The following is an 18,630-nucleotide window of genomic DNA, read 5'->3' as shown; positions in this document are numbered from 1 at the left end:
AAGAACTCCAACTTTTTTTTTTTTAAGATTTTATTTATTTATTTGACAGAGAGAGAGCAATTGAGCACAAGCAGGAGGAGCGGCAGAGGGAGAGAGAGAAGCAGACTCCCCGCTGAGCAAGGAGCCCTATAGTGGGCTGGATCCCAGGATCCTGGGATCATGCCCCAAGCCGAAGGCAGATGCTTAACCAACTGAGCCACCCAGGCGCTCCGAACTCCAACTTTTTATAACTTCTTCTGCCTATAAAAACTGAGAAGAACAGGTCAAGGTTTTATATTTGGGTGTCTCAAGAAAACAAAGAAGTTGATTCTGGAGTAAAGAAACCCAGGTTGGAACGCTGGTTTGACCTCTTCTGGCTGTGACTTAAGAAAAGTTGCTTGAACAGAGCCTCAGCCTTCTCTTATTTAGTAACAATTTTCCCCCTGGAAGATTTCATTCAATTCTAAGGTATGAAAGCTTTTACCGCAATCACCAGACTCATCTGACTGCGAACCTCACACTGCCATGAGCGTCTAATAAAGGCTCTCCTGCTGAGTTGAGTTGCAGAGCCAGCATGTTACTCCTACACCTCATACATAACACCCAACACCATCCCACCAGCTGCTCAAGCCTCCAGAAGCCAATTCCTCCCTTTTTTTCATGCCCCACAGCCAATCCTCAATCCAGTCCTTAGTCCTGCCTCTACAATCTACCCCTTTGTGTCCACCTCTCTCTCCACAGTACCTTCCAGGTCCGAAGCGCCCAACATGTCTTGTCTGGTTTCCCGATCCCTTTGGAACTCCTGCTACACGTTCCCTGGAACAAGGCCATCTACCCAGCAGCTGGAGCCATAGTCTGACAAGGTATGTCTCTCTGCTCAAAATTCGCTGGTGGGTTCCCACTGTACTTGCAACTACAATCTGGCCCAGCCTGCCTCTCTGAGTTCATCTCATAGCACTGGGGATCTTGCTCACAAGGCACAAGCCTGGGCCTCTCTCGGGTCTCTGACTACACCAAACACTCCGAAGAACTGGGCACGGGTCGCTCCCTCCCACTCATGGGCTCTCCCAATGCTTCTGTGAATGGCTGGCTCATGCACATTAACTCTCTCCAATATTTCATTCATCTCTCTCTCTGAAATAACTTCGCTTCGATATTTGTTGACCCACCTGTCGTCTGCCTCCCGCCAAGTAGCACTAACTCCAGGATGGCAGGCTCAGCATCAGTCTCTGCCTGGAGCAGACTATGGCACAAAGCAGGAACTCGGATGTTTGAGTACTTGTTGACTAGAGCCCCATACTCCCAATTTTTAAATTGGGCTGTCTTAGTATTGAGTGGTAAAAGTTCTTTATATATTCTGGATGAAGTCCTGAATCACATATATGTGTTGCAAATATTATCTCCCAGTGGCTTGCCTTTTTATTGTTTTAAAAGTGTCTTTTGAAGAGGAAAAGGTTTTCATTCTGATGAAGTACAACTAGTCAATTTTTTGTGGGGGCCATTCTTTGAGGGTCATATCTAAAAAGTCTTTGCCTAACCCAAAGTCATAAAGAGCTCCCATATTTTCTTCTAAAGTTTTATGGTTTTAGGTGCCACGTTTAGGTCTATGATACATTCTGAGTGACTTTTTATGTATGGTGTGAGGTAAAGGTATACTTTTACTTCTTCACATATTCAATTGTCCCGGCACCATCTATGGAAAAGACCATCCTCCCCCACTGAATGGCCATGGCACTTTTGTTGAAAATCAATTGACCATAAAAAAATAAAGGGTTTGTTTCTAGACTCTCAGGTTTGTTTCAGTGATATATGTGCCCATCCTTACACTATTATCACATCTTTATTGCTCTACCACAGAGTACAACAAACTTTGTTGCTCTTTTTCAAAAAAATTTTTGTTATTCAAGGTCCTTTGTATTTTCATATACATTTTATGATCAGCCTGTCAATTTCTACTTAAAACACTTTCCGAAACTTTTGTGAGAGATTACCTTAAATCTGTAGATCAGTTTGGGGAGAACTGCCATCTTAACAACATAAGCCTTCCAACCCATGAATATGAAATCTCTCTCCATTTAATCTTTTTTTTTTTTTTAAAGTAAGTTCTACACCCAACATGGGGCTTGAACTCACGACTCCATGATCAAGTCACGTGCTCTTCTGACAGAGCCAGCCAGTCAGCCCCATTTAATCTCCTTTAATTTCTCTCAGAGATGTCTTATAGTTTTCAAGTGTAGTTGCAAGTATTTTATTCCTTTTGATGCAAGTTCTAAGTATTTTATTCCTTTCGATGCTACTATGAACGGAATTGCTTTTGTATTCTCATTTTTGGACTATCTGTAATATATGTAACATATAATATATATATATAATTGATTGTGTCTCCTGATCTTATATCCCAAACTCATTAGTTCTGCAGTGTTTTGTATAGCCATTCTATCACTTGTTCAGTTACTGTTTGCAAGATATATCATATCCATTCTTACTTTCAAGCTGTTGGTGTCTTCTCTTCTAAAGAATGTGTCTTGCAGATAGCATATGATTAGGTCCTTTTTTTTTTTATCCCATCTGCCTTTTGATTCACATTTAATGTAATTACTGATGTGTTTAGATTTACATCTGCCATTTTGCTATTTGATTCAGGTATATCTCGGGTCTTTTTTGTTCCTCCTTTACTGACTCATTTTTTATTAAAAAATATTTGGTAGCGTATTGTTTTAATTCCTATGTTGATTTTTTTTTCATTGTACATTTTTTAGTTATTTTCTCAGCGATTACTCTAGGGATTACAGTATGCATCTTATCACTCTCTTTCAGATTAATGGTGACTTAATTCTGATAAAATACAGCAAGTTTGCTGTATTTCCTCCCTCGTCTTTTATCCTACTATTGTCACATATCTGGCATCTATATATGCTGTAATCCTAATAATACAGTGTTATAATTATGCTTCATACAGCCCTTTAGATAAATTAAGAAAATGTATATGTACACCATCTTTTATATTCACCGCCCACATTTACCATTTCTGGAGCTCTTCACCTCTTCCTGTGGATTCCAATTACGATCTGTTATATTACCTTTCAACCCAAACAACTTCCTTTAGAATTTCTTGGGGCACCTGGGTGGCTCGGATGGTTAAGCGTCTGCCTTCGGCTCGGGTTGTGATCCTGGAGTCCCGGGATTGAGTCCCGCGTCGCGCTCCCTGCTTGGCGGGGAGTCTGCTTCTCCCTCTGACCCTCCTCCCTCTCCTGCTCTCTGTCTCTCATTCTCTCTCTCTCTCAAATAAATAAACAAAAATCTAAAAAAAAAATTTCTTGTAAGGCAGGTCTTTGAGTGTCTGGGAATGTCTTTATTTCACCTTCATTTTTGAAGGATAATTTTGCTGGCTATAGAACTTGTGGTTGAAAATTTTTTCTTTCGGCATTTAGAATACATCATTCCACTTCCTTCTGGCCTCCATTGTTTATGGTAAGAACTGCACTGTTCCTCCTTAGATAATTTCTCCTGCTGCTTTCAAGATGTCCTCATTCTCACTGTCTTTCAACAGTGTGATTACAATGTATCTTAGTGAAGATCTGCTTGTTTATCCTACTTGGGGTTTGCTGAGCTTCTTGGGTCTGCAGATTTATAGTATTCATCAAATCTGGGATACTGACGGACATTATTTCTTCAAATGCTTTTCCTTTTTCTACTCTCCTTTGGGAGCACTGACTACGCACATGTTGGTGTGCATGATGTTGCCCCACAGAAACTGGAAGCTGTTTGCATTTCTTCAGTATGTTTTACATCTCTTTGACAGACCGGCTAGTATCTACTGATCCACCTCTAAGTTTACGGATTCTTTCTCTGGCCATCACAAATCACTATGTTGCACAGCCAGTATGTTTTTCATTTCAGTTACTAACTTTTCAACTCTAGGATTTTCATTTGGTTCTTATGAATAGTTTCTATTTCTTTAGTGATATTCCCTATTTGTTGACTCATGATTATCATAGCTTCTTTTATTTCTTTGAACATATTTATAATAGCTGCTCTGAAGTCTTTGGTAAATTCAACATCTGGATCTATTTAGAGGCAGTTTCAGTTGACTGCCTTTTCCCTGTTTGTCCTAATTTTTTGTTTAGAACTGGACATAGTAAATAATATAGTAACTCAGTTTTTATTTATTTATTTTTTTCTTCAGCATTTTTGTGCTGTGTTCTTTTTTAGCTCAGACTTAATCTGCTGGCTCTTTCTCACCATGGTATGCAGCAGCTGATGTCTCTGCTCAGTTTTTTAAATACTTGGGTTTTATTTTTCAGTCTCGCTCTAGGGGTTACCCGTGTCTGCAGAGCTCAGTGGTCAGAGCTCGTGTTCCAACACCGTCAGCCAGTAAGGCACTGACGTCTGCCACTGTATCTACACGTGGGTTAGAGAACTCGTTCACAGAACTCGTTCACAGCTCGTGCCCTCCCGCAGGCCCTCGCAGGCCTCCCCTACGCCCGGATGCAGCCTCCAGGCAGCCAGTGTAGCATGGGGACCTTCACAAGCCCCTTTATGGCTCTCTTATTTCCAGTGTCTCCCGATTAGACGTATGCTCCACATCTGCAGGACAGCAGAGCTGGGAGGCATTCTGTGTTCGCCACTGCGTGAGTTTCCTGCCCTCTAAACCAAGTTAGCTGCTTCTGGCATTAAAGCTGCTGTGTCCAGGGCCAGCCCTGCACTAACAGGATTTCTCTGCTAAGGAGTGAGGAGTGGAGGGAACCCCAGGCAAGAATACCACCGGTTCCCACTATTCTTTCTCCAAGTTTAGCAGTTTCTTTTAATGAATAAATGCTTCTCAAAATGTTGTTTGCTTCTGGTCAATTTCCAGAGCCCTAAAATGGTTTTGATGAGTTTGTCCAGTTTTATAGCTGTTTTAGTGGGGGGAGAAAATTTGTCAACCTCTTCATTCCTCCATGGCTGGAAGTCCCATCAGTTAGAACGTGTTCTGGTAGGCTAGCACAGAAACATTATATGTGTGAGAGGTAAATTAAACTTCCAACATAGACCCAGAAAAGAAGAAACTTACCTATACCTAGTGAAGTCTTAATGGCAAGAGGAGATTGCCAGACCTCCCTAGAAAGAGTGAACTGAGTTCTGTCAAAGGGAAATCATCTCTATATTTACTACTCTAACAGAAGAATTTTTAAAACACTAAAAAACCACCTGCTTTACCAGCAGAAGGCAGCCATGCCATCTTCACATAAGATTCAGAGGTCCCTCGTTGTGTTTGCCGTCACGTTAAGCAGCTGCTGTCCTTTGTAGGGTCAAGTAACCACCTCTTCAGGATCCCCACTTTAAGGCTTCTCCCTGAGTACGGAATCTGGTCTTTGGTGACCAGAACACACTCTTGATTCCTTCCTAGAGACCGGCAAGTAATTTTATGTTCTTTAAGAAAACGCCACTGTCCCTGGGAAGTCCGGGCTGGCTGAGTGATCTACCCTGCCTTTCTGACCAGGTGTCCTCTCAGCCAGGACAAAGAGACTGCACTGAGTTACAAATATAATAAAAGTCATGAGGGATTTCGTGTGTTCTTTTATGAAACCTTATTCAAAGAAAAAAATGGAAAGGAGCTTAGCTGTATTCACTAGACTAGACACAAATAGTGACACTGATACATGAAGTCACTCCATTCTTTCCTGTTCTCACTTTGTTTACAGATGACTGAAAGGAACCAAACCACCCAGCTATTGTTCAGCTTAAAAAAAAAAAAAATCCAACTTTTGCTCCCACAACTGGTTCAGTAACATAAAGTCACTTAATTGTTCTTCTCAAAGTTGACTCAAATGTACAAATAAAATTGGGTTTTGGCTGTTGGCATTAAGCAAGATTATTTTATCTTTCAAAATGTAGACTTTTATAATTTACATCGAGATTTAAGACCTTTGGATTTTAGTTCAAAATATCATCTGATTAGTAGTCCCCCACCTCAGCCTCTCCTAGTAAGTCAATCAATTTGCATAAACTTAAAGCTTTTAATAACATCAGGAACTACATCTGGCAGACAATGTAATGACAGAATCTTGGGAGCAACTGAGAAAGATAATTATCCACAAAAAAACACATCCAGATTTCAGCCTGTTCTCTATGCTACTAAAACCAGGACTCTGAAAAAAAACAAATGTTTGGAAAAGGCTTCACATCACCCCTACCAGTTCCCAATTCAAAGATCTTGGGCCCCTACCAAGAAGAAGATTAGGAACCTGTCACTCCCTGTTCCTCAGGGGCTGCATTTTAATATAGGGTCCTGACCTCCCTCCCCACCCACACAAAAGACCACTCAGCTTTCTTCTATTAAACTTCAGAGTGAAAAATTTATAGGAGGAAAGCGGGGGGAAAAAAGTGATTCAATTAATTCTTCAAAGCTCCTAAAAGCAATAGAAAGACTGTCAATTACAGTTTTCCATCATCCATATTTTGTCTCATAATACCAAAGATCTAAAAAGTAGGAATAGGAAGAAGACACCCCCAGAGCTGAGTAAAAGCTGAGCTGGTCAGGCCTTCTCAGACACTGGGACCTGGAAGAAGAGGAACAGACTTCAGTCTGCCTTTGGCTGTAGGTTTGAAAAAATGGTCAGCTCATGAGCAGAGGCCATTCAGATACACATCCCAGTCACTAATGCTGTCTGGCCAGATTCTGAGGACACAAAATCTAATACAGCTCAGTCCCTGTCCTTTCAGGTTCTAAGTCCAGTAGGGGGGTGAGTGCATACCAGGTAACACACGCCTGCACCCGCCCCACACCACCCAAGGGGCTCTGTGTATCACTAAACCTGATACTCATGTACTTTCACATTTTAGCATCTCTGAAATCAAGAATGCTCTCCCAACTGACAGCAAGTAATCCTCGTTAGTGGTAGATAAAACAATAGCATATCTTACAATCACTGACATTTTACACTTAATGGAATACAGTATACCTCATCTTTGCCACAGTCCTACGAGGTAGGAATTATTATTAATCCTAATGTACAAATGAGGAAACTGAGGCTAGAGAGGCTAAGTAACTCAGGGGTGCCTGGGCATCAGACTGTTAATTTCAGCTCAGGTCAAGATCTCAGGGTCATGGGATCGAGGCCTATGTCGGGCTCCATGCTCAGTGGGGATTCTGTTTGCGATTCTTTCCCCCTCCCTTCCCCCCTCTCGTGCTCGCTCTCTCTGAAATAAATAAATCTTAAAAAAAAAAAAAAAAAGGGAGAGAGAGAAGCTAAGGAACTCAGTGTGACCCAGCCAGCAAGCGGGTGCGCAGGATGGGGCGGTGTGCCTCTCTAGCTGGGATCTCAACCACAGCGTGGCTCCACCTGTGAACAAATTTGTCCAGCACAATATGTGATATACAGGAGCCGTACAAGGTGAGACTGACTACTTCTAGCAGGAAGGGGAGAAGGGGGAAGGGCTTGGGCCCCCGAAGTCACACCCTGCAGGACCAGCAGGAATGCAGTTGGGGTGGGGGGCTCCCGGCAAACACAAAGGGACCAAGTGTAAAACAGCAGAGTGTGTGTTCAGAACTACAAATGGCCCATTATGGCTGGGCCTGACAGAGTTGAGGAGTGAGAGCGGTAACCGAGGGAGGAAAGGAAGGCAGGGCAAAGGCACAAAGGCGCTGCCAAGCTGCCAAGCTAAAGGGAGCCCGTGCACAGTCCAGAGCAAAAGAGAGCCACGGTCAGGCAGACATTTTAACAGCCCATCGGGGCAGCAGAGCAGAGGCCAGACTCACGTGCACTGCACGGCCCCTGGGCAGCCGTGGACTTGAGGCATCGGGAGGGAGGGAACAGCAGCAGCTAACGAGGCTCACTACACGGCAGTTGCTGTTTTACTTGCCTACAAATGTCTAAACTTCAAAACAACCCAAGAGGAAACCGAAGCACCAAGAGTTCCTAGTAACGGCTAGACGTGGAAGGGACAGGGAGCAGCAAGGACCCCCTCCCATACCTGCCTTGGCTGCCCCGCTGCCAGAGAGAGCGTCAGCAAAGAAGAAGAGAGTGAGGCCCAAGATGTGTTTGGTTCCACATGTGGGCTGGGTGTGGAATGAACGGGACGAGGGAGGGGACGGCATCCTTCTCTGTCTGGGAAGGACCACCTGCAGACCGCCAGCTCACATCTCCTCCTTGCCAGGGCCGTTCCCCTCCTCTTCCTCCTTCCTGCTACCCCTTCTAACACCTTACCCTGCATCTTTAAGGATGATCTCCCGAGGATTATCTTCATCTCTGTCCCGGAACTTTTAATTATGAACTTACGTTGTCTGCTAAGTGTGAGACTATAGAGATAAGGTGAATGGACTTAAAGGTCACTGAAATTCAGAGTAATCTTTGAAAAGAATGGGAAACAAAACTGAAAAACATCCATTAAAATAATCTGCAAGAACATAAAGACTTAGGTGAAATAAGAAATCAGGCATCCATAGTAGCCCTGTGTGGTTCTCTCTCAAACACCTGGCTGCCCGAGTACATTAAAGATCTGTGTCCACCCCACCCTGGACGTTTGCCTGGTGGTGTGTGTAATGATGAAGAGGTTGTGAGAAAGCTAGAGAAAAACAGAAAGCGAGGTCAGGAAGACCCTGACCAGGAGAACCAGGGACAGCAGAGTGGAGACATCACGGTTTCTGGGCTCTGGATGCATGTGTCTGTCATTTCCTGTACCACCAGGCAGGCGGCCCATCGTGGACTGAGCCAGGGGGAGCAAGGGAGTACATAAGCACAGAGACAGAAGGCTGTGCTCTCTGAGGGTTCCAGAACTTACAGATTTCAGAAGCAGAACGGCACCAGGCAAGTGGACAGCGAGAGCACAAACATAAAGAACACTGGCGAGGAGCTCAGATGTTTTCGTTGACAGCGGCTGGGTGAGAGCTCCACAAAGCCCACACGGGAGGCATGAAAGAATCCTAAAGAGGCTGCTCTCAGATTTTTCGGTCTCAGGATCCTGTACCCACTTAAAAATTATTGAGGAAACCAAAGAAGCATAACCCGCATAAACAAGAGCCACTGGTCTTTACCACACTAGAATAAAACTGAGAATTTTAAAAATATTTAATTCAAAAGTAATGATAAACCTAGTACATGCCAATATAAACAACACTTTTAGGAAAAATATATTTTCTAAGTATATTTAAAAAACAGTTAATGAGAAGAGGGGCAATGTTTTACACTTGTGCAAGTCTCCTTCACATCTGACTTAACAGAAGATAGCTGAACTCACAAATGCTCTAATGCAGTCTCACCCAGCACGCAGTCTCTGGAGAAAGCCCCACTGTCTACCCATGAGAGAATGAAAATGAAAAAGGCAAATAATGTCTAAATGTCACTATGGAAATAGTTTTGACCTTTCCACCTCCTAGAAGGACCTCAGGGACGCCCAGGGGTCTCTGGACCACACTTTGCTAACTATGATCTAGAGGAGGGCAGACCATGGTGATCAGGAGAGACAAAAGACAGAACACGCAGGTAAGCCCCCAGACTGGAAAACCGTGAGGGGAGGTGGGAGAACATCTGCCTCACGTCAGCAGACATAAACATTCAATCAGATGTCACATTCTGCTGGCACTCTTTTTGTTTCATTGCTTGTGGAGGTGGAGGGGTGCGACGTATCAGAATCGTGATCTCATTCCCCTAAATTCTGATATAATCTCTCCCTTTACGCCCAAGAGGTGAGAATTCCTGGTATGGAAAACATATTGCTAATGAAAGTATGTTCTGTTAGGTATTGGGGGTAAGAAGAATGATTTACTTACAGAAGCTACCAAAGGAAGTGCAGGTAAATTAAGAACCTAACCCCAGAGGGGCACCTGGGTGGCACAGTCGGTTAAGCATGCAACTCGGCTTTGGCTCAGGTCATAATATCAAGCCCTGCATTGGGCTCCACGCTCCGCACAGAATCTGCTTGAGATTCTCTCTCCCTCTGCCCCTCCCGCTCGTGCTCCCTCTCTCTAAAATAAGTAAATCTTAAAAAAAAAAAAAAAATTACCCAAGATTTAGAATTACAAGTTTTAGCTTCCCAATACAGTGTTCAAACTAAGATTAATTTATATTACTTGTATGCACACCAAATAACAAGGAAGGAAAACAACCCTGAAATAAAAGGGGTGGGACACTGATTGTTTCCCATAGAAAATCCGCACATTGGTACGGCTGGGGAGGAGCTGAGGCTAGTGGCTGGGTGCATGGGCTCTGGTACTGAACAGGTTTGGTTTCAAACTCTGGGCCTGCTGAGGACTAGTTGTATGGACCTGGGGCAGGTGCACGGCTCTCAACCGTGAAGCTGAGAGAACAGGCTTCCAGCACTGGGCAGTCGTGACGACCACATGGAAATTCACTTCAGCATTTGATGTGTATCTGACATAGAATTTGGATTTCATAAATGTTGGCTATTAATGGTAATTTAGCTATTACCATGACTACATTATTGATTAATGTTCTATTGTCCTTCAGGGAGTTTATACTATTCACCTCTTAACTTTTATCCTTCTCTTCCGTTGGATTTTTTTTTTCAATCCTTTAAGTCTGGTTTCTAAACATTTTAGCGCTCTCATGTTTAAGAAAAAAGCTTTGCATAGTAATCTAAGAGACAGCTTTCTAATCACTGTAATTTTAAAAGGAAATTGTTCCAACCATAGGAGTTCCAGACAAGAGTTTCCAAAACTCTGAAAGGCAAATTGTGCCTAGCCCATCCCAATCCTCTCTTCTTCCCAAGACAAGTCATGCTAAGGGCACATCCTCTGTAATAACCGCAAGATTAATTTCTAGGCCAGGAAAAGACTTGTAATCCCATCTCTTTCCGGTCTTCATTAAATGAAAGCTCAGTTTTCACTGTGAAAAACAGATGCCCGCGCTCACCCACCATCATACCCTTTCACCAAAATGCCTGGCCGTGTTCTGGGTCATCAGGTAGGTCTTCTATTACCATCTGTCTATCTTTCCATAACTGCTCGAAATATGAATTATTTAGTAAGCTAGCAACAAGTAGGAGGAGGTCAGTACTTTTTTCCCTACACAAATTATCTAAAAGCATTTTAAAATTCTATTTCTCATCAAGTGACATTAAAACAGCATTTTAGAATCTATATTTATTATGTATTTTAGTAAATATCGACCTGAAGTACAGCACTTACAAAAGTCTGAACAAGTTTAAAGAATGGGAGAGGTTTTAGAGATTAAAATCACTGTTATTCGGGTATTTATTTAAAGGTTAAAGCATTTTTAAAAGACCCCAACACTTCATTCTAATGAAGACTAAGAGAAAGCCAGTCAAAATACAATGACTCAATGGTGCTTGTTACCCTTTCAAAAAATAAATAGGATTTGTATGCTGTCCGGTAAACAGCTGAAAATCTTCTAAAGACCGCAACAACAAATCTTTAAAGGAATGCTGGTAAATAATCTAACAACATACATGAATTTCACAGACTTCCATGCCTGACGGTTACTGGTTCTGTGACTGTGTTCAAGTGAACTGACCTCTGGGACCTTAGGAACACCTCCTAAGCAGGCCTGTTGGGACAGTTAATTGGGATATTTGTAAAAAGCACTCCACAAAGGGACTGGCACCTAGAAGTCCCTCCATCATTTAAATGCCAAAGTCAGAGTCCAAGGGCTCTCTTAAATCATACTGCTTCTAACATTGTGAAGACAAAACTCACACATGTGAACAGGTTACTATAAGGATACACCACAGGTACTTCTATCCATTAGCAAGCCCTAATTTTCCAAAACCATTTCCTCACTTCTTACTCAAAAGTTAAGGAGAAGAAGAAAACATCACGAAGTTTTTATTCTCACAAAACTTCGACAACGACCACATATTTTATGTAAGTGGCATGTGTTATGACATATTACTGACTGATTTTGCTTATCATCCTAACAGATGGTTATGTGAGTTTTTTAATTTTTCTTTCAACATTCTGGCAAGGATGAAGGTCTTAGTGTAAAAGTAAAATTAGTTTCCAGAAGTATCTAAAACCAGAAAATGAGTCCTTACAGTTTTCCAATGAAAACTACTCTTCTTTTTAATTATCACAACTATCCAGTTAAATTTTGATAATATATGAATTGTTATCTTCAAAACAAGAAGGATATATCATTTAATTGGATAATATCACCAAAACTCTTTCGTTTTTTAAGTGATTAATTTGGGGTATTAGTTATTAATCTTGACATTTTTAGACAGACCTGCTGTGGCAGAACCTCATTACACAAGTAATCCTTGCAAACTTCTCTGTACTCTAACACATTCAGATGAACAGCATCACCCAAAGTAACAGCTTTATTTACCAAGGCATGATGTGTCAGTCTTATTAGCATCCCTACATTAATATAATCCCCCTATAAAAACCCTCGCTTAATCCTAAGGGGGGAAAAAAAAAACAAAAAAACTTGCTCAAGGATAACCAAACCCTCCTTAACAGAGAGATCCAGTATACAATTAGAAATAAAATTTAGAATTCAAATACCTCCAAAAGAGACACTATAATTGACTGAATGGCATAAAGGAAACTGAATCATGCCCTTCCCCGAGTACAGGGTTTTATGGAATGATGCTATGTCCTCAAGATTTTTCAGAAATCCAACGGAACCTAAACATCCTATCGCCAAGTAACAGGTTTTCCTCCCTATGAGAATTGAGAATATTCAAAAACCTTAGATCCTAAGCACAATATGCTACAAGGACACTGCATTTTTTTGGAAAAAGGTATCTGCATCTTTGTTCTAAGGAAGAGCAACAGACACATACAAACCTCTGCCTTTGTTGGGGACCCTGTTGGCTCTCATTCCTTTTTTCTCAATCAATTTAGGGCATTTCTTTTTTTTTTTTTTTTTTTTAAAGATTTTATTTATTTATTTGAGAGAGAGAGAATGAGAGAGAGCACATGAGAGGGGGGAGGGTCAGAGGGAGAAGCAGACCCCCCGCCAAGCAGGGAGCCCGATGCGGGACTCGATCCAGGGACTCCAGGATCATGACCTGAGCCAAAGGCAGTCGCTCAACCAACTGAGCCACCCAGGCGCCCCTAGGGCATTTCTTTTTTAATGACTCATTCTCATCATCATCATGCTTAATGCTGAGAAGTAATCTGCAGAGGTAAAAAGCCTGGGCCCTGGGTAAAGGCAGACACACCTAGTTCCAATCCTAGATCCATCACTTACTAAGCCATGTTTCCCTGTGGGTAGGTCTCCCACGCCACCTCCAAAGGCTATTGCTAGGATTAAGTGCCAATGCATGGGCTTTGCATAGCGACTGATACACCATAATTACAGAAGGATTAACTATTATCAAAATAAGATCACATAAAAAATCGATTTTAGAATTACGGTTTTCCAACTGAAATTCGACTTCTGGCACAACCATACCAAAAGGGCCCGTAACTTTATCCCCAACCACCACAGGGCTTTCAAACACGGTCCACAGAGAGCATAAGAGAAAAAAATCTAAGAGTTCAGTTTCCTTCCTGCCACATTTTATTCCCTCTCGTGGGAGCATGAGATTGTTCTCAGTGAAGTTAATATTTTCCCCACAGAGTTCCCGCTGAGCCGCTACCCGCTGCTAATTAACTTCATGAGGACAAATTTTCAAGTGACTTGAGGCTTCTGCCTGCCAGATGGCATTTCCGAGATCATCATTCCTTCCTAGTAGAGTTCGGGCAGTTCCTAATGCCATTTTCGTCTAGGAATCCATATTGTAGGAGTCTCGTTAGAGCTAGCAGTTAATAAGTGGACGTGACCCTGGACTACCTGCTCCTCGGGGTCTTCCTGGATGGACATCGAGGCCAGGTCAGCTACAGCTGCCTCTTCTTGCCCCAGCCCCACCCCAACACCCAGGACTGCGGCTCTACCGGGAAGAACAAGGAGGAAGTGAGCCGGAAACACAAACAGAACTGCAAGTTATCCCATCAAGCATGACGTTCAAGGCCTATCGCAGGAATGAATGTAGGATTTGGAAATACCAAACCAAAAACATGAAAAAAAAAAGACTCAAAAGCAAAAGCCGCAAAATACTCATTCAGAACAGAAAAGATAACCTCACCTACTGAGAGCTTCTACCATCTATATGCTCAACCATGGGATTAAAAAATAAGTAAAAGATCCCTGCCAAGGAGTTCGTGTCCTGGGAAGAAGAAAAGATGAGTTACGGTGCACAGTGGCCAGGGTGATGGCCCAGCTCTAACATGACATCAGGAGGAAAAACAGCAAAATACGTGTAACTAAGAATGACCTCTGAGCGCATCTCATGCAGAATTTGAACACCTCTTCGTCTAGCTGAACACTGTATGCAAGCACAAGCACAGCTGGACGCCCCAAGTATGAAGCGGGTGGGCACATGCTCCTTAGCACAGTCACCGGTTTAATCCAATTTAGAGCCAAAAAGGTTAAGTGACTTGGCCAAGGTCCCAAAGCTAACGAAAATTCAGCAGAGTCTGAATTCAAACCCATATATCCAGGACTCCAAACCTCTACTCATCCAGCCAACCACTAAGGCCACCTGGGTGGAAGGCAGAGTTTGCATTCCATCTTCTCCCATGACCTAGCCAGCTGTTAATTTCATCATCAATAAAGGAGGCATCTGAGGGGCGCCTGGGTGACTCAGTCGTTAAGCGTCTGCCTTCGGCTCAGGTCATGGTCCCAGGGTCCTGCGATCGAGCTCCGCATCGGGCTCCCTGCTCGGCGGGAAGCCTGCTTCTCTCCCTCTCCCACTCCCCCTGCTTGTGTTCCCTCTCTCGCTGTGTCTCTGTCAAATAAATAAAAATCTTTTTTTTTTTTTAAAGATTTTATTTATTTATTTGAGACAGAGAGAATGAGAGAGAGAGCACATGAGAGTGGGGAGGGTCAGAGGGAGAAGCACACTCCCCGCAGAGCAGGGAGCCCGATGAGGGACTCGATCCCGGGACTCCAGGATCATGACCTGAGCCGAAGGCAGTCGCTTAACCAACTGAGCCACCCAGGCGCCCTAAATAAAAATCTTTAAAAAAAAAAACAAAGGAGACATCTGAGGAAAGTAGGTGTTAATATTTCTCAATTCTTAAAAACATACGTTAGCGTAATTTCTCCTTAACACCAAATATCCGTACTCTGTTCCCAACTGTTTTATTCTACTGGACATATAGTAAATGGCTGATACACATACAGCCGGTCCTCATGAAGTTGATTAGCATTCCCAGCTAGACGCTCCCTCCTTCATGCTTCCCCAGCCCTGAGTATATTCTTCTTTTCTAACACTCATCGTGGTGTGACTGGTAGTTCGACAGTAAGACAGAGCACGTCCTCATACCCATCACTGGATCCCAGTATCAGCTAACAAATATCTGTTGCATGACTGACTGTCTTAGTATCTCCAACCCAACAGTGCATTTCAGAGGGTGAGGACCACATCTCCATTATCTTTAAGTTTCTGGAAACATTGTGGCACACAAGAAATGTTTGTTCAAACTGGTGGGGAGGCAAGGTGATAGAACGGTAAGTTTAAAACTAATTCCTACCTCTCTGACAATATAACCCCATCCACAGCCTGGCAGCCTGTTGAACAAGTATGATTTTACTGTATATACCTACACCTTTTACATTTTTTATTGAGGTCATCTGTTTTGTTGAAAATTACTTGCCAACTTATAATGCAAATAGTTCAGCTTAACTTCTTTAGGCTAAGGAGATTTTCTACTCTTTCTGTTTTAACCATCCCACATTTCTGCTGTTTGTATTTAGATAATGGCAGTTCCTTTGTGCTGTGTTCCAGAAGTCTGAGAATTTTTAGAACTCAAAACAAGTTTTCCCATAGAAAAGTCAGAAAACAAAAAGCTGACATGAAGGGCGCTGAGGTTCCCACGCCCGTCCACAAAGGCTTGTTTTGCACATCTGAGCAGCACAGAGCCCAGCCCCACTGTTCTGCCTTCTCCAGGGAAAAGGCCTTCCTGATTACAGGAGGATGCCCAAAACACATTTCTACTCCTCTTCCTCTTCTGCAGGAGACCCATCCTCCCACTCCCATCCTTTCTGCCCCCCCATTCCACTCTCCCTGGGGACCGAGATCGAGGTAAAGCCCAGCACAGATGTGCAGGTTCGAGAACTAGGTCAGGGACTCTGCCCCAGATAGACGAGGACACGGGGCTACGATAACGGCAGCCCTGAGACGCAGCTCAGGGGCTCTAAAGGAGGCAGGGCCTGGGGCCCTGAAGCAAGAGCTTCAGGAGACGACGGGGAAAGGGCTTGCTGTCATGCAGGAGTCATAGTATCATTCATCCATTTGCTCATTCATTCATTCAACAGACGCCTCATGAGAACTCGTAGATACTGCACTGTATTCCAAAAACACAACAGACACGACATGTCTGCTGTTTTGTCCCCCAAGAAACATTTGACTATATCTGGAAACGTTCACGGTTGTCACAGCTCAGAGGGGGCGGGGGGAGGAGGCGCTACTCGCACCTAGTGGGTGGAGGCCAGGGACGCCACTCACCATCCTACGGTGCACAGGACAGCCCCCACATCAAAGAATGATCCAGCCCAAGATGTCAACAGTGCTGAGGCTGAGAAAGCCTGCTTTAAGTAATTTATGACAGCTCTTCTTGAGAACATTATCACAATTTAGAATAATTTTTAATGTAACAGAATTATATTTTGACCTAATTCTATTATAGGGAAATCCATATTGATATGGGAATAAAGAGGAACACTTACTTGTGCATGTTCTCCACTCCTATTATGATCATGATACAGTAGGAAATTCCACTTTGTACAAGAAAATGTAAGGCATACCTATAAAAAGTAAGAGCACTGTTAGAAACGGGTACCCACTCACAGACATCAAGATGAGACCACTGAGGCTACAGAGTGCTCATGGATCACACAGAGCATCTCCAGATAAAAGGTAAGGAATCTAACTTCCAGAGCTTAGAATTCTGTGAACACCTTAGAGGGGGTCCCATATCACAAGCCCCAGAAGAGCTGGAAAAATAAAACGAAACCTCATAAAGGCACACTCAGTGCCCTGACATTCCCCGTCTCCTAGCTACATGGAAGCACTGTGGGGTTATGCAGCTCAAGGATTACAGCTTTTTCCATAACTCAAGGCACAATGGGGAAAAGGAGTAATAAATCTGGATTTCAGAATAGTCCTGCGAGAACATTAGTTATTTGTTTTCCCAAATACCTAAAACTGTTTCTCACAAAGCAACAAAAAGTACCAAATAATAGTATTGACTGAAAACCAGGTACACCCAAATCTGTTTATTCTGAAAGCATGATGGCTCAAATCAAATGATCTTCTAATTCTTCATTTGCAGTCATCCATCTATAAAACATTCTGGCTGAGGTGACACAGAATTTTCTAATGTTCCAATGAGGCAATCCACCATTAAATGAGAGAACTAATTTATCCATTCATATCACAAAATTCAGGCAAACATGATTAGGATTTCTGGTTTTAAACTCAATCCAAACTATCCCTAAGATTATGCATACATGGGCACACAGACATGAACTCACAATTTCCTTTCCCCTTTGATGGCATGAATAATTTACGAAAAAATTTTCAAACCATTGTACACAATTTAAAATATAAATAAGGATCTTAACCTGTGATTAAAATTACTTTGTAAGCTAGTCATTATAGAATAACGGGCATCTCCAATGTGGGAAAGTTACTTAACCTTTTGAATACATTTTTCCATAGAAATATTATAAATAAGAAGGAGGTTCCAAGGCAGGCCCACAGAAGAAACTTATTTAACCCATTGAACAGAGGATGTCAGTCCATCTCTCTCTCTCCCTGTCTAACACACACATAACACACAAAGGAAAACAATGTCGGCCTGGAAAACTACTGTAACTAGAAAGTCATGAGAAAGCAGAAAAACATATATGAGTATAAACTAAAACAGAAGGAAGCTTTAAAGACATGATTAAAACACACTTTTCTAATTAATTATCCACCTCCTATTGGTTGCCAGCATTAATTCACTAACAGATTTAATGGGGAAATGATGAAGAGGATTACTACATACTTTTAAGGGCTTTATTAATTGAGAGTAGAACTCATTAAAGATACTGGTCTTAAAAAATATTTTTTTTGAGGATTCTTGGGGAAATACTTTTCTCCTCTTGTATGAGTAGATTTCCTTGGAACCACAACAACTCTAGAAGCTACAAGTTTTTTTCTCAAACTGTGTCACGGTTCCTTCTAGACTCCCTTGGCACCACCGTTCAGATGATGTGCTTGGCAATCTTGCGGGGTGCGACATCGCACATTGCCAGCCTCCTGTTGTACCAGCCTTTGTCACTGTGACCGTACAAGTCTGTCCATATGAGGCAGATCTGCGTTCACCTCTGCGTCACTGACCTCCATGACAAGCCTCGAGGTGCTTCTCCCCTCATTTATGGCACCTGGTGACTTTCTTCATAATCCCCCCACATGCAGCCACTCCACTTGCTCTCATTAGGAAAAGGAGCAGAATAAATACAGAGGAGCCATGTAGTATTTTTCAGGCTTAAGAGAGAATCCATGCGGGGTGTTGACTGGGGTATCTGGCACAGTAAGCACTCAACTATGAAGTATGATTAGTAAAGTAGAAATTCAAGATAGGAGGTATCCTAAAGGTCTTTAATCCAACCCTCATCATTTTAGAGTTGAGGAAACTAAGTCCTAAAATCA

At 42.6% G+C, this 18,630-nt stretch overlaps 1 protein-coding gene across 6 annotated transcripts in view; it reads right to left on the bottom strand.

Moving 5' to 3' along the window:
- Window positions 1-18,630, bottom strand: part of MBOAT2 (membrane bound O-acyltransferase domain containing 2) — a 124,021-nt gene that overhangs the window by 53,041 nt on the left and 52,350 nt on the right. For 4 of the 6 annotated variants that reach the window (XM_045884051.3, XM_054509589.2, XM_054509588.2 and 1 more), the window contains exon 3: window positions 16,659-16,736. The exons of the other annotated variants lie outside the window; for them this stretch is intronic. In XM_045884051.3, the coding sequence (XP_045740007.1) occupies window positions 16,659-16,736 (78 nt within the window). The remainder of the gene's footprint in view (window positions 1-16,658; window positions 16,737-18,630) is intronic. 6 annotated transcript variants of the gene reach the window in all.

The sequence above is a fragment of the Mirounga angustirostris genome, unplaced genomic scaffold (assembly GCF_029215605.1).
Source record: "Mirounga angustirostris isolate CCGP_5_RB_7025 unplaced genomic scaffold, mMirAng1.0.hap1 SCAF_10, whole genome shotgun sequence".
Classification (NCBI taxonomy): Eukaryota; Metazoa; Chordata; class Mammalia; order Carnivora; family Phocidae; genus Mirounga; species Mirounga angustirostris.
This window is presented reverse-complemented; position numbering and strand designations above follow the sequence as displayed.